This window comes from Coloeus monedula, assembly GCF_965178545.1.
Source record: "Coloeus monedula genome assembly, chromosome: 2".
NCBI lineage: Eukaryota > Metazoa > Chordata > Aves > Passeriformes > Corvidae > Coloeus > Coloeus monedula.
Window position 1 is genome coordinate 19,220,614 of NC_138782.1, and position 15,991 is coordinate 19,236,604.

General features: G+C 44.5%; 1 protein-coding gene across 12 annotated transcripts in view; it reads right to left on the reverse strand.

Moving 5' to 3' along the window:
• The window catches only part of NRXN1 (neurexin 1), a gene marked incomplete at both ends in the record, with an annotated part of 666,790 nt that overhangs the window by 253,965 nt on the left and 396,834 nt on the right, over window positions 1–15,991 (reverse strand). For 3 of the 12 annotated variants that reach the window (XM_082302932.1, XM_082302930.1, XM_082302931.1), the window contains one exon: window positions 12,316–12,556. The exons of the other annotated variants lie outside the window; for them this stretch is intronic. In XM_082302932.1, coding sequence (XP_082159058.1) covers window positions 12,316–12,556 — 241 coding nt within the window. Of the gene's footprint in view, window positions 1–12,315; window positions 12,557–15,991 lie in introns of those variants that run through there. 12 annotated transcript variants of the gene reach the window in all.

The following is a 15,991-nucleotide window of genomic DNA, read 5'->3' on the forward strand; positions in this document are numbered from 1 at the left end:
TGACAGACTGTGCCACATAGCAAAAAAAGGTCTGTGCCATTTATCAAGGAATCTAAAATTTGATAAAATGCATGTGTGTGCAGAAGGATCGTTTCATAAACACATTTAAGTGAATATGATACAATAAATTGAGCCTATGGACATGTGCTGAATAATTATTTATGATAGCAGTAAAATGTGATGGTGGCATTTATTATTTCAGGGTTTTCTCCATGACAGGTAATGGGGTTTTTTTCCTTTCTAATTATGATTCAGTGCTACATATTTATTTTTTGTTCTTCTACTGCATATATGGACCAAGCATATACTGTATGAAAAAACAGCACTTTAAAAATGCCTCAACACAATTAAAAACTTAATGCCACAAATCTAGAGTCTGAGAAAACACCTTTCTACATCAGAGAATACAAATTGACCTAGTACCTCCAAGAGCTACTAAAATTTCTCATTAACATTGCGTTTCTATTAGATAAGAGTAATGTTCCCTGATTTCTCATCTCTTCCTGCTGTGAGTGAAGAAAGTTATAAAGATGCCAAAGAAACAAAAGGACACTGATTCGAGTTTTATGCCCAGTAAACCTTGCTCTGAGGACTAAACAGACTTCATCAATGCAGATATTTTGTAGTGGACAAGTTCCATCCAGAAGACTTTGATGCACATTGTTAGTGTGCACTCATCCATTGGACTCAGTAAAATCTGGACTTTCAGGGGCAATCTTCAGCCTCATCGTCTTGCAAATCTTATTTGCAGCCCCTCCTCTCTACAGAGATCCCTCATGCCAGTGTAATATGAAAAAGGATTTCAGTGCATGGGGAACAGCTTATTAATTTTACACAGCTCTTGAGCTATTTTGAAACCTACCCTGGAGAGTATTGTCAGCAGTAAAGAGTGATTATTTCCTCAGCTTTCTTGTCTTTTTCTATTCAATCCATCTGCTTAGCACAATGGGCTCATAACCTCTGACTGAAATTTCTAGATGCCACCATAATACAAATATTAAAAACTGTAACATTTACTAACATAAGATATAAAAGACATGTTACAAGACATTTTATTAAAAAAAAAAATTATGAAAGAAAGCTAATCTGACCTTTCCTCTGTAACTGTTGGCTCTTCATATCTGTGGGTATGGCACATGGTAAATCAGACAGACTCACTGCAATCTAGAAAGCCTTGCCCCGGTCATTGTCACAAAAAATGGCCTGTGAAATCACTCTGATGAACTGCTAATTATGCTAACAGTCCTACAGTAATAAAGGCAACTAATCCTTTTCAACAAAGCTGTCTTCATTGAATGAAATCCTCACCTCATTCACACTCACTCACGGATCTGAGAGAAAATACTTTCCCTACTGATGCCAACATTCAAACATCCAGAGCAATTACATGGAGAGGGAACATTTAAATGGCAAACAGTATATGCAAAACAAAATGACACGAGGTGAAGCCACCAGTTCAAATTTCGACTCAATGCATTATGAAAGCCCTTCTCACTTAATAGACATCAGATACCATGAGCAACTGGAATTACAAGACAAGCAGAGGCAACTGCCCCTCATATGGACATGTAAGCAATGATGGGGAGTTTGGAAAGATTTGATTTATACCAAAAGACAGGCAAACCTCATCTGTGAAGGGATGAGAGCTCAAAGTTTGGTGTTCTGGCATCCACAAAGATCAGTATTTTAACCTTTTTCTCCATCTAAAATAATTATAATAGCTCTATAAAAATCAAAACTGTGGAGTTACTCCCTGGGGAGGGGGTGAGGGAAACACAGAAATTTTCACAGGGAGAAAATATGTCTTTTTCTTAAAAAAGGTATGCTGTCTGCTCAACTCATTTTCCTTTTCTTTGTCCCCTATCTCCTGTCTTTATATACCCCTTTTTCTGTTTTGTTTTTTTTTTCTGCTTGTCATTTCTGTGAATCCCACAGTGTGACCTACACAGCAAAGGAAGGAAGAGTGGTATTTGTTCAGTAACTAGCACATTGTTTTAATGCTCCTGGATCTCAGCATTGGCACAACACAATGCGATGAAACAGCAACACAGAACTCGAGCCTTTCATTCCTTTTCCCATTCCAGGCTGCTGTGTGACTTATGGATAGATGCTTTTCACATTTAGGTAGGCAAAGTTGTGCATATTCCCGGGAACAAACCGGATGGCTGTTCATTAACAAGCACAAGCAAAGGCAGAATAATCCTTAACCTGTGCTGTGCTGGTTTTGGCTTGACACGCAGTGGTGGGAAGAGCACTGCCCAAGGAATTGCTCACAGAGGGATGACTGAAGCCTGGCATACGCTGAGCCAGCATGGAATCTGCCCTAAGCTGTGCCAATGGAGAGCACAGTGCTACACACTCTGGCCATGCCCCAGATATGGCGCTTACATCACGGGCAAGTGCACAAGAGACACACAGGGAATTTTCAGGTGGCCAGTCTGGCTACTGTGTGATTTCTTTGAATCATTCAAGAGGAGATGAATGCAAAGCTGATTCACTGTGTCTCAGCTGCTCTCTGTGAAACAGGAATAACCATTCCAGACAAGGCTGTGCCAACATGGGCAGCAGTGAGACACCAGTGCGTATGCAGGGCAAGGGTTAATGCATGTGCCACTTTTCCACATGACAGAAACAGAGGTTTTTTAGCAATGTTGAACTCATTTACACAAAGTCTCATTTAGCAATAATGACTGCTCATTTTCTCCCTCTGATCTTCCTTTTCTTCCAAACTATACTTTGTCAATTAACTGACCCCTACAGAAGACAAAAGTACCATTACACACTGTATGCACATGTAAATTTATTCCTAGATTACAGATAATTATATTTTTTTTTAGGTTTTTTTCCATTTCAAGTAATTACATTTGGAAAACAGAAATAAGGAAGCGAGTGATTATCAAATAGCCAGCTGAGCTCAAGTTAATGACTTGAACCAAACAAAAAATATTTGCAAAATCCTGACATATTTACTCACACCACAATTGCTATGACCAGCTTAGGACAAGCCTTTCTCACATCTCCAGTAGTGACCTTGCAATGAAAAAACTGACACTCATCCCTATCCCAAATGCCAGCAAACCAATATAGGATACACTGATCTCACTTAAACCACCTTTCCAAAGTGTGTAAGTTCCCTGGCACAAAAATTTGACCCTACAAGAACAATGAACAGATAGGATCTCGGGACTCTCCAGGTGAGCCACTTGTGATTTATATCAGCATCAATAACTGCCTCTATTGCTATGTAGAAGATATATCACATGTTTTTCCAAGTTTAATTGTTTACCTTTGCTGACCTCAGGCTCTTTGAAGCTAAGCTTCTGCACACTTAAGAGGGAACTGCATTTTCATTTAGATAATCATAGAACTGGCAAAAACCACTGCCAGCTACTACTGAAATTTAAGTGTCTGGGTTAGGCATTTACAGGCCACTGTTCTTCTTAGCAGACCAATAACTCCTCTTATCTTCATGCTTAACTGCAGTTTTGCAATGTTTGCACAGTAAGAAAGTCAAACATCTCAAAATGAGATGTTTGTTTTTGCTGTTGTTACAAAATAATGTTGTTACTATATTTTCTTCACCAAGTTCTCCCTCTAGATGCCATACAGTGGATTTTACTACACTCATGTCAGACAACAGCTAAAGCTGTCAGATTGTGCTGAGTGGTGAAAAGAAGCTTCACGAGCTAATGTGAGAAGATTCTACATAAGTTAAAAACCATCATTACAAAAATTGTTCTGGCTTCAGTCTTTGTGTGTGACTGGGTTTCTGTTAGAAGTCAGCACAAGCAAAATGATCTTTTGGCCTATGTACCCTCACACACAACACCTTCTAGCCAACAAGTTCTAACAAAACCATATTGCAAGTTTCTTAGACTTAGGACTTGAAAAATAAGGTCTTCTAATTCATAAGGCATAACAGGAGCAATCACACTCCCACAAATTCAGTAAAATTTCCAAGAAATAAAAAGTTACTTGGAAAAGCTTTCAGCAATAAAATGACTGTAGTCTTTACCCTCACTTTCACTTGCCCATGTAATGTTCTATTTAGCCTCACTTGAGATAAGAGATTGTTTAGGAAGAGGACATTCACAGCATTTCTATTTTTTTCAGAATAATCGACAGCAGTATTTGAGAGCTGCTCTGAATGCCAGGGTTGGGGTGCATGCCCCAGGCAGATTTAAAATCCACAGCAAGGCAAACTGCAAACACAAACCAGCCTGAGAAGAGGATGACTGGAAAGATGGGGCTTGGATGAGCGCCACAGAATGTTCTGACCAACTGGGACACCAGGATTTTAGGACGCATCCATTTAGACACAGCCAAAGGGGCTAATCTCACATCTGTTGTTTTGTCACAACTTCTAAACCCTCTCTGTGGGCACTGACTATCAAAACCCAAAATAACGGCATGATTCAATTCATGCTCATATGTTTTCCATAAATATGGCAATTCATTATATTCTCTGAAAGCTCCCTCATAATTCTTGTCACGTGAAATAAAGTGAATGCATCCACTAACTGCACCAAACATTTCAAAAATGCACGTGTTTGCATTATTATTTGCAATATTTTGCCCACAGTTTAGGCAGCATTATTTTAGGGAGGGAGACCAGGGGCAGAAGTGTTGTGCACTTGAGACACATCGTATCTGACAGAGGCAAAACCATCAGGTCATCCAGTGGAAATCTTGGCCTTGACCTCAATAAAATCAAATCAGGCCTGGGTCAACGATTAGAAACAGTGCCTTTTGTAGCGCTCACTTCCTTCACATCTCCTTGTCTCCACTGGTCAGTCAGGAGAGCCAAGTCTGTGGCAATTTGTCCCCCTCTCCTCTCCACCTCCTTCCCAGGGCTCTAGAGCTGCTGTCACTGAGAAACACAACCAACTCCAGTGATTCAGTAATTCAGACAAGGATTAAGACTATATCTGATTCTTCTTCAAGGTAGAGAAACTTTCTCATGTTTTTTTGAAATTTCTCCAAGTCTAGTCATTCTCTATTCTTCTTTATTTTACAAATGCAGATGAGCTGAATTAATTAAGTAAATTAGAGAAGCACTATCTCAGTTGTAGATATGAAGGGATTAAAGAACACATTTAGAAAGCAGTCAACTTGCTTTAGAAGCTTGTTGGCATTTCTTTGCATGTACAGCTGCAGTAAAAGAGAGCTAAAGAAAGAGTTAACACTTCTAACATTTTGGAGTAGTTGTCCAAGGGCACCCCCTGCTAAGGCTCCCTGAACACCAGAAGGATCTGAGCAAATCCTCTGTTATCGAGCCTCTGTCTCTCCAAGTTTGAGCAGCAAGCTCTTCAGGATATACCTAGCCAGGGATTTTAAAGGAAGACTTGTCCTTGTGCCACTTACAGCTCAAATATGCAGTACAACAACAAAAAGTCTATGTACATTCCTTATTCCTCCAGGTAAACCTTGCCTCACCTCCCACCTTGTCTGGCCTTTTGGGATTTAGGGTCCCAGCTATGATGTGCTTATTGTATATGCACACTTTCTTTGTCAACCAAGCCCAAGTAAAAAAGCTTTTTGAATCTTAGGTTACCTACAGTGCATAAGCGACTCATACCCTTAACCTGGGCTATTTTGGTGGACTTGACCATTTCAGAGCTTTCAGAAATTCAGAATTCTTTTTCTACCATGGTTCAATAATTGGGGGTCAGAGATGGTGACTTCTCCTAAGCATGGCACTCTCCCTACCACCTTACCCCAGTCCCATGGGGTGACATCCAGCAGCACTATTTCTTTGCTCCTCCTTTCACACTTTATTTCTCTGGCTCATTTTTTCAGTCAATTAAGAGGGAAGGGAATAATTAATTTGGTTGTTCTGACCAGTTGCATCTGTGGTTAATGAATATTGTCACTGAGTAGTTTTTTTAACATTTTCAACTCTTAGAGAAGCTCTCTCTTTTCCAACTCACCACTGTGGACCATTTTCTCATCATGGAACAACTGTGATATGTAAGAGCATGCACGTGCTTGTGCACAAATGTATATAAAGTCATGAGAAAGAGGCAAGGAAAGCCCTTCCAGACGTCCATGTAGCTATTCAGAAGGAAAATAGTGCCTAAGTGATGGTAAGTACATGGCCTATGTTTCTTGCTTTTAATTTCATAGAACAGTATTTTTATTTATAATAAACCTTTTTTCATCAAATTAGACTCTTCCATTCTCCTTATAATCACAGCTACATTCACAAGTCAGCTTATTATCACAGCAAGATCTATCAGCTCTGCCTACACTGTATTTACAAACCAGAAAGGGAGTTGTTAGCTTAGAAAAATGCATTACAGACACTGCGATAGACATGAGGACATCAAACTTAATCACAGAGAGATAAATTAACTGAGTCTGGGGAAAGACAAGAGAGAGGTCAGCAATGTCATCTTGATTACTCAGAAAGGTTGAGAACTACTGCAAACTTTGACCAAGGAAAGACAAAAGATAAACGTCAGTGAACGACACTATGTGATCCATTCAAACCACAGTAATCAAGCCTATTTTCCTATGGTTAACCATGGTAATGACCATCTGGGTGAGAAAGGGGAGAAAATATTAGGACTGCAGAATTGGTTGAGCTTAAATCACACTGGGTGCAGTAGTTTTGCCTGCAGAGTTCTCCCTTGGAGTAAAATGTAGAGACAGAAGGAAATTTCCCTTAAAGCCAAGTCAACTTTTCACTATCAGAAAAAAATCCATCTTTGAAAATTAGAAACAGCAGGAAGTACACTGCATTGAATGCTAAATTAATTTCTTCTGATAACTTATTTCAAACAGTATTTGATTAAAAGACAATAGAACATGCTTTAAATCTAAAAAACATGGTTACCATAGGCTGAGGCAAAAGTGGTGTTGCTGATAAGTGACAGCAGTGTTGTTATTTATTTAGCTCTTGTAAAGGCACCCCAGTCAATCAATAGCTATGCATGTACCAAGGCAGTGGGACTTGTATAAAGATGCTTATCAGAAATCCATGGGCAACATTCCACTTTTGATTACAGTGCTGCAGACTGTCCCAGTCCTGAAGCCTGAAGACTGTGGGCCTCCTTGACAAGCCATATTGACAGAAATAATAATATAGAAACCCAAGTTCCTAATATGCATATCCAACTGCACAGCCAATTAACCACTATGCTGACTGAAATTGCTTTGTTATTCATTCCATTCCAACTGATGTTAATACTTTGGCAGCTGATGGGGATAATAACTGATGGAGCATATTGGAAATTTTGAAAGGGGATATAAAATTTATATAATTTAAAGACATTGAGAACCTGCTATGCTTTACAGTCTTAAAACACAAAAATGTCTCAGTTGTGAGTAAGAAGTACTCAGAGCAGGAGAGGTAGTATATATTTGAAAATCTCTGAATGAAAAGGAGGCATTTAAAAAGATTGTGATATACAAACATGTTTGAAAAAACATTTTAAAAGGCAATTATAAGATGAAAATGAGACTTTTTCACCTCTACCTCTAACATCACACTGAGTAACAACGCTTGAACATCTGGAAACATTTACTTTTGATGTTTTAATTAAAATATAACTCTTTTCTGCAACATAAGCACATTGTAGCCAAAAAATGTCATTTCATTCACTCTAATCCCTAAAACTATTTGGTTTATTATCTTTATATACCTAAAGAGCAATTCCAGTAAAATAAAAAAAAAATAGTAAAAGGCCATAAAATTATTTTTACCTACACCAATTAGTTGGGGTTTTCCTACAAAATTAAAATGTTTTTTATACATCATAGGGACATCTTTCGAAGTTGTTTGGGTCATATACTTCACAGTGGTGGTATAAATTATTTCACTGCAGTGTTGCAATTCTGGTCCTGCAGTTTTTATTTGGTGAAAACTCCTGTGGAGTTCAACAGGCATCTTCCCTGAACAAGCGCTGCCTGACCAGGCTGCTGTTGGGTACTCCAGTAACAGTGGCCTGGTGACTCTACTGCAGAAGTCTTTCCACATGGACATCATGTGGGTGAATCCAGTGCACGTGAGCTCTGCCAACAATGGTGAAGCAGAGCCTGGAAGAAGCTGGCCTAGCTCAGGAGTGGGAGATCAATATGCATGTCCCTGCTGCCACATCATGCTCTGGATGGAAAACACTGGAGGAGTGGATGTGCTGTGGTAACACACCATCCTCTGTTGTCAGCTCCAAAACATGCCAACTTCTATTCCTCAGAACTCTCATTTTCCACAAACCCTTATTCCTGCTCAGGAACTTTGCTGCTGAAGCTCAACCTCTTAAATCCCTCTACTGTTCCACTACAAAGGTCCCTAGCACCCAAACTACCACTTTCTTAAGATCTGCTCCCAGAACCCCATTCTCTCTACTTCAGGCTTCCTCTGCTCCTCCTAAACCACTGCCCCACATGTTAGTCCTAAGCCTCATCAAGTCAAATCTCTTCTGGCACTGAGTTAAGTCAGGCCTTTAAGTGCACAAGCCCTACTACACACAGAACTTGGCTCTTTCTGTTCTGCCCATGAGCATGTGGTCCTATTCTCTCCCCATTTTTGCCTTTTCTTTCCAAGCACATGCACATATCAACATGCAGATTTCATTATTCACCTCCTGGTTCCTATTCCCACAAATTTTTAAAAAAAGCAGAATCAGTTTGTATTTAGCCTCAGCAAGATCTTGAGAGCACAGAAAGAAGAAACAATCAGAAGTGGACGCACTGTACTTGTCATCTGGTAACTGAATTGTAGGGAATTGTGAGGGCTTAAGAGAGTAGACAGTAAGGAAGTGTTTGCAGGAAGGCAGGAGTGAATGTGGATGATGACAGCCATCCATATGGCTACACTTTTAACATATTCAACATGCAATTTTCCCTTCACATGTGATCCATCATGTCCCTAGATTCTTAAAGAAAAAGCCTGCTTCATTTAAAGTTACTGAGGAAGTTGCAATCTCTTTCATTTTTCATGGGTTTTGCCATGGATCATCCCTGCTTTTGTAATCTAGAGTATGAACTATTCTATCTACTCAAAAAAAAAAAAACCAAAAAACCAGACTTCATGATAGATACAGCTGTAACAAAAGCCATAGCCACCTTCTTAAATGGATCAAGTAGGTATGGACATAAATCATCAAATAAACCACATGCTACAAGAGACCACTGGTGAGGGCTAAGCAGTGTATGATTCAAATTTGTTAACATTAGTCTCTCTCTTACTTCTCTGTACTTCTCTTTACCTCGCTGATGTTGTGATCCACAGAATTATTTTCTTATTCCTTCCTGTGGTTAAACTTTCAAATCTTTCACCAATGTTTCACGTGAGTTTAATGAGAGTCAGAGAGCAAAATTGAAAAATCATTTGATCAGGCTCGAAAGTTGTTGAATTTTGACTTTTGGTGTATTAAAAGACTGTGTGCTGAACTACTTTTTGTCTAATATGGTGAGCTAATTGCTTGGTTGGGATTCTGTTTATGTCTCTGTGAGGCACAATACTGTCCGCTAAAACCACATGAGATCATACTACTAAGCAAAATCCCAGCAAAATTACCTGATGAGAATGTTAGCAGCAAGATTGTGGTTTGGTTTTTTTCAAAAGAAATGGAAGAAATCCAGCCATGCTGGGCTTTTGGCTTTGCTTATACTACTAGCTAAAATTGGGTTGGCTCAAGGAAAACTGAAAGATTAAAAAAATTAAACCCGAGAGGATGGGGGTGTCAGGGCTAGCCAGTGCAGGGGAAAAGGGGAAGGGTGTGGATGTCTGAGGACTGTGGTGATGTTTATTGAGTGCCTGAACAAAGTGATCATTTCTCCTTCCTTTCACACTTCTAATTCACAATATTAGAGAGCAATGCTTCCATTTGGGATCGACTAATTGACCTGCCCTAAAAGCTCTTTTCCACTTTTAGCAGGTATGATGCTACAAGAAGCTGACAAAGTAACAAAAAAAGCTGCTATGAGGTCACCATAAAACTGCAGTTTTTTATGTACAACCGTATTAGACTAGAACAAAATAACTGCAAAACTGAATGGAGCTGATGCTGAAGGATACAAGCCTGAGAAGCAAATTCTCACCTGGCTAAGTCAGCAGGGGCTGGGGATACTGGAGAAGAGCAGGCAAGGAACAAGCACACACACACACACACTTCTCCCTCATCCAGTTCCCTCTGACTGATGCTTAGAAATACAGTGTTGGGCTCCACAGGAACTGTGTCCAACACTGCTCAGCCTGAGACAGAAATGCTTCTGTCAGGCTTACAGAAGCAAATAGGATCACCTCTCTGAAGAATTAATAATGAAAGGAATTAAACATTTTAAAATGCTGTCAGATAGCAGAACGTCTCACAAACACAGGAAAGCAAAGACACTTAGAGTTACCCAGTAAACATTCTGAAATACCGCCTTATGACAGAGAACATCCCTCTTTTCATAAAATCAGCTACTTAACTTCTGGAGAGGCTCCTGGGCTTCCCTATGAAGTCCTTTAGTGGCAGCTCCACCTCTTCATATTTCATTTTCTTTAAAAAGACCTATTTCTTCTGAGAAAGCTGCTTTTTTACACATCACCCTTTGACTGGGTTCAAGGTAATGCTTTCAAAAATTAGCAAAAGGTGTGATTTTAAAATGCTTTCTAAGGAATCGTAGCTGGTACCTCTACAGTGATGTTTCTTTTCCCCTCATCCTTTTAGCCTTCCCTCAAATGGATAGCAAGCACCTACACGATATCCTCATATGGACAGAAATTGAGACAATAATAAGCATATACATGTATCTGCACACACTTACATCTTTAATTCTCCCCATACATTACAGAACATGCAGCATTCTCAATGTTGCACCACCTCAAGTGCGCTACAGACAAGAGTGGTGGGCTGAATGTCTCAATTGTTTTGTTTTTAATTAGACCAGTCATACAACTTTTTAAAAAATAACAAAACGCTTAAGAAGAGGTATTTCTGTACACTTCATCTTTTCTGGCAGTTATGTATCAAAGGATATTTAGAACACAGTGGGAATTTTCAGGTAAACAATGCTACCGTTTCCACCAATACCAGCATTGTTAATCACTGGAAAAAATCCAATAATTCCTAAGTACCTCGTGCCTGCAACTAGGTCATCTTGAACAGAGAAGAAAAGGTTAAGTAGCAGATCTGGTTTTTACTTTGCAAAGCCTGTAAATGACATCGCATGGTCGTGCAAATGAAGCAAGGCGAGATGAGAAAATGAAGAGGAATGAAGCTGTATAATCTAATCAGAAACCAGCAAGGGGATTTCTTTATCTTCTCTTCCTCCCTCGGAGACAAAGGGAGGCTTTAAATCCTTAAAACACAGTCTGGTGCGTCGCTTTTTTTGACAGCTTTTGGTGCTACCGAACATATGTATGCACATCTATTCTGCATGTATTGATGTGCAGGTTCTCACAAGTCTGCATGCAAAAGGAAAGAGAACGGGGCTTTCCAAAGGGCACTGAAGCAGCTTCCTGTCACTTCAGAAACTAACTACCGGAGCACTGTCGTTCTTAAGCAAAATGTATTTCCACCTGGAAAGAATTTCATCTCCGTCCCTTTGCTGCCCGCTACAGTGGGCATAGCTTCCCTGCCTCAGCGTCTCAGCGCTTACCGCTCCCCCGATCCCCAGCATAATGAGCTGACCTTTGCTTTAGTTCATCGACTTTCGACCAAGGTAATGAACTGGAAGCAGCACAATCATCACCAGCGGTTTAAGCAGCGCACCGGCTCCCTCCCCGCCCCTCGCTCCGCGCCGGGCTCCCCGGGCGCCCTGCCCTGCCCTGCTTCCGCCGCGGGGGCGGCTTGCCCGGAGCGTGTGTCCCCGCACTGGGGCAGGGAGGGGACCGAGGGAGGGGACCGGGGTGGGGGGAAACGAGGCGGGGCGCTCCCAGCCGGGGGCCGCAGCTCCGGGCGCCTCCGGGCTGGGCTTTCCAGGCGGCTCCCTCTGCGGCGGGGCAGGGAGCGGCGGGGTGCGGGAGAGCCTCCGCTCCAGAACCTGCCCCGCGACTACAGACCCCGCAGCCACCCCGCGGGGCGCACGGCACGGGCACGCCGCCAGCCCCAGGGGATGCCCGGCGGCCCCGGCAGCATCCCCCACCCAGCCGGGGGCCGGCCGAGCCCCCCTCCCTGCCGGGAGCGGCGGGACGGGCCCGCACCCCGCCCGGCGGGGCTCCCGGCGGGCCCGGCCCCGCAGCCCAGCCCTTCTCCGCCGTCTCCTCGTCCTCCCCCCGAGCGCCGCCGCAGCCCCGGCCCGCGGGGTCCCGCAGCCCGCTGCTGACCTCTGCGGGGCGGCGCGCCCCCGACCGCGCAGGGACCGAGCGGCACCCGAACCCACCGTGTCCGCCTCGCAAGGAAGCCGGTGACCTGTAGATAGCGATAGGCACTGAATGATGTTTGCTGCTGCCGTGGAAATGGTGAATGTGGTGAGCGCCCAAACTGGAGGCGCCCCACGCCACCCCAAGGAGGCCGCTGAGAGTGAGCGGGACTATCCAGAGCAGGGCCAAGCCGCCGCCGGTGCTGCTGCTGCCGCTGCTGGCGGGTCCCGGCTCCGGGCTGCCCCTAAGGAGCCCCCCCATCCTCCGGTGCGCGACGAGCCGGCCCGCGGCGTCCTCGGGAGGAGCAGCAGCCACAGCAACGGAGGCAAACTTTGGGCAGAGGCGCTCGCACACTCGCACACGGCGCTGGCTGCAGCTCACGGCACCAGGCGAGCCATCTCTTCCCTTTGGGAAAGCCTATGAGGATCCTTTTTTCCAGGTCTTCTTCTACCCAAAACAATCCGAGACATAGTCAGAGAATCCAGGCAGTTCAGAGCCTTCGCAAAGAGGTGGAAGTGGGGAAAAGCCCCGCGCCCAAACAATCGTTAGTTTCAGCTTTCCCGGGGCTGGTGCTCATTAACAATACTCCACAGTTGCAAGGGCTACGAGAATGCCAAGCATTCCCACATCCTCAGTAATCCACAGTGTAGCCAATCATGCCACATTTCTGCTAAGGAAGAAAAAAGGGGATGCCACTCCATCAGCCAGCGCTGGGAAAGCAGAGAAAAATCAAACTGCTGCTCTTCCCTCCATTCATCTCCAAACTGGTGAGCCCTCACCGAGAGAGCTCTCTCCCGGCGCGCACACACTCACACTCGCGAACACACACTCACACACTCGCACACGCCGCCAGACAATAATCAGGCTGCTCCGGCAATCTCAATGGTCTGGCTATTGACAGTAATACCGGAGGATGTTTTCAGGGAGAATAGTGCACCCTTATGAAAGAAGCTGGGAAAAAAAAATAAAAATAAAAATAAGCACGCTTGCGAGGAGCAGGGCTATGCAAATCTGCAGTCTCCGAACAGCAAATCGCTGAGGCTTGGATGCAATGCAGAGGACGAGCCTATGTTAAAGAGGGAGGCTGAGTTCAGCTCCCACACAGTCGCGCTGCCTCTCCTCAGCCTTTCGGGAGCCGCGCACTGCCAGAACGCGGCTCGGGCGGTGTGGAGGGGACACACACACACACACACACACACTCACACACACTCACACGCCTCTCCTCCCCACCCGCGCCGCGGAGTCAGCAGCACGGCGGGAGCACTTCCCCTCCTCCGATAGTTCTGAGGTACCAGTGTCTTGAAAACCCACTTTCATCTTTAAAAGAACGATTTCGGGGTCTTTTAATTGGCCTAAACTTCTCCCGTCAGATGTTTCCCTCCGTCTATTCGGGCACCGGCTGTGATTATCCGATAATTATACACACGGCGCCGAACAAAGAGTTACCGGGATTTTCTCCGGCACTACTCAACTACCGCACCTCGGCCGCCCACCGCAGCCGCAAACTGGGCTGAAATAAAGCCTTTCTGAGCCGAGCCCCCCCGTTCCCCCGCAGCTGCAGGGCGGCGCCGGCAGCTCCCGCACGGCCACCCGGGTGCGGGGCCGCTCGCCCTACGCCTACCCCCAAAACAGGGGTGAGGGCTACCCTACACCACCACCCCCGCACACACACAGAGCCGAGGGTGCCGTGGGAGCCGCTGTCACGTTTAAAAGCCAAGGGTCGGTATTCTAAGGGCCAGCCTATCACCCCGCGGCGGGTCCTGCGCCCCCCGGAGCCGGGCGCGGAGGCGCAGCCCCTGCAGTACCGCACCTGGGCACAGCAGGGTGTGCGAGCCGCACACTCCCGGCCCTCCTCTCCCTGCCTCCCTCCCTCCCCCGCTCCCAGCCTGCCGTAGATCTTGTGCCATGCCTTCAGCAGCATGAGATCATGGGTGCGGGGTGCGGATGCGTGAAAGCGAGAGGGCGAGCGGTGGGCGTGAGAATGGGGTTTTTTTATACATTTCGCGTTAATTTAAAACGAAAACCGCTGCAATTTGCCGAGGCGCTAATTCCCGCGGGTGCGAAGGGAAGTCGCAACCTTTGCTCAGCTGCGTAGGTTGAGGAACGAGAAAGGCGTTTCGCCCCGGCTCCGCTCAGCCCAGGGCGGATCGCTCCCCCCGGAGACAGAAACGCCCTTCACCGCGGGGTCGTGCCGGGGCCTCACACAGCGACGAAAGGACCCCGAACTCCCGGAGCAGCTGCGAGCAAGCGGCAACTCCTGCCCTGACCCGGGGGCGGTGCTGGTCACACCCCTGCCCACCTGGACGCGTCGCATCCCGCACCCGAAGTTTTGCCAAGACGCCGAGGTAAATTGCAACAAAGCTTTAATGCAGTGAGGAGAGCAGCAGTCCCAGAGCCCGAGCTCTTTCTGCGCTCCGTGGAAGGGCAGACACGCACCCCGAAGGAAGCCCGCATCCGCCCTGGCCCGGGGCAGCGCCCCTGCGGGGCAGGAGTCACCCTCTAACACCCCCGGCTCTCCAGAGAGAAAGGCAGCTTAGGTGGAAGTCAGTGACTTTTCCAACCTGTCTCCAAAAGCCTGCTTGTGAAAGAAGGAACACCAATTTTCCAAACTATCAGCTTTCAACTGTCATGCACTGTCACCTCCTAAAAAAATAAAAGACAAGAAATTCTCTAAGTTTTAGAGTTAGGGAAAGAAGGAAAAAAAAATGAATGAAACCTTAAAGAAATGTCAGCCTGGATTTGACAGCTCTCATAAAATTAAACCTCCTGATATATGTTTCCTGTTCATGCAAGTAATATGTGTTAGAAATTTCATCCATAAATACCACTAGGTTTTCTATCAATCTGACTTGGGAAACAAAATATTTCAGTCACTGGAACCAGTTTTTCATTAAACTGTTCACATGTTGCTGCTGTTTTAGAAACAGGCAGTAGTTAACTTGACTGTTCTTAATGATTCTAGACATCCTACAGACGAGGAACTTAAAATTGTTATCACTCCTCTGAAATAGGAAGCTGGTATTGCCAATTGTGTAATGATACAGTTGGCAACGCAGTTGTTCAGATAAAATTTCAGTTGGCAAATCCTGTCTAGACTGACTTTGCTCGGCTGTGCTGTTTCAAGGCCGCCATTGGGAGCTGTACTGTGCTACCTTACAGTGGGAGTTTCCCTGCTGGCATCCAGGAAAGCATGGCTCCATCCCCATTGAGGGATTCCCCATTAGGTGTAACCTGCCCTTTCATCCCAAGCACAATTTGTTCCACTTTGGTTGAAGATACACTTCGGTGTGGATTCAGAAGGACTTTCTGTAAGTACTCTGTATTGTTGGATATCTTTGTAGTTTGAGTACCTTAATCTAAATTCTTGCTCCATCTGCCATCTACTGTGCCAGGGAGGCCTAAAGTGCTTAAAAAACAAGGACGAATGAATAAAATGTTTAGGTACTTCCAAGGTACTTCATTTAATATTTTACTGAAGATAAAAGGGGTTTTTAAGCACTCTACTTTATTAAATATGTACTATTTATGCAGAGCACATATACAACTGCCACTAAAGTTTCTAGTTTCAATCTGTGCCTGGAGACTACTTAGAGAAGTTGTTTTTTCTCATCAGATAGACTATAATGGGTCATTTTTAGGTGCTACATTATGATATTAAATGCTACTTAGGGACTGTTAAATTAATGGATTGTTTTG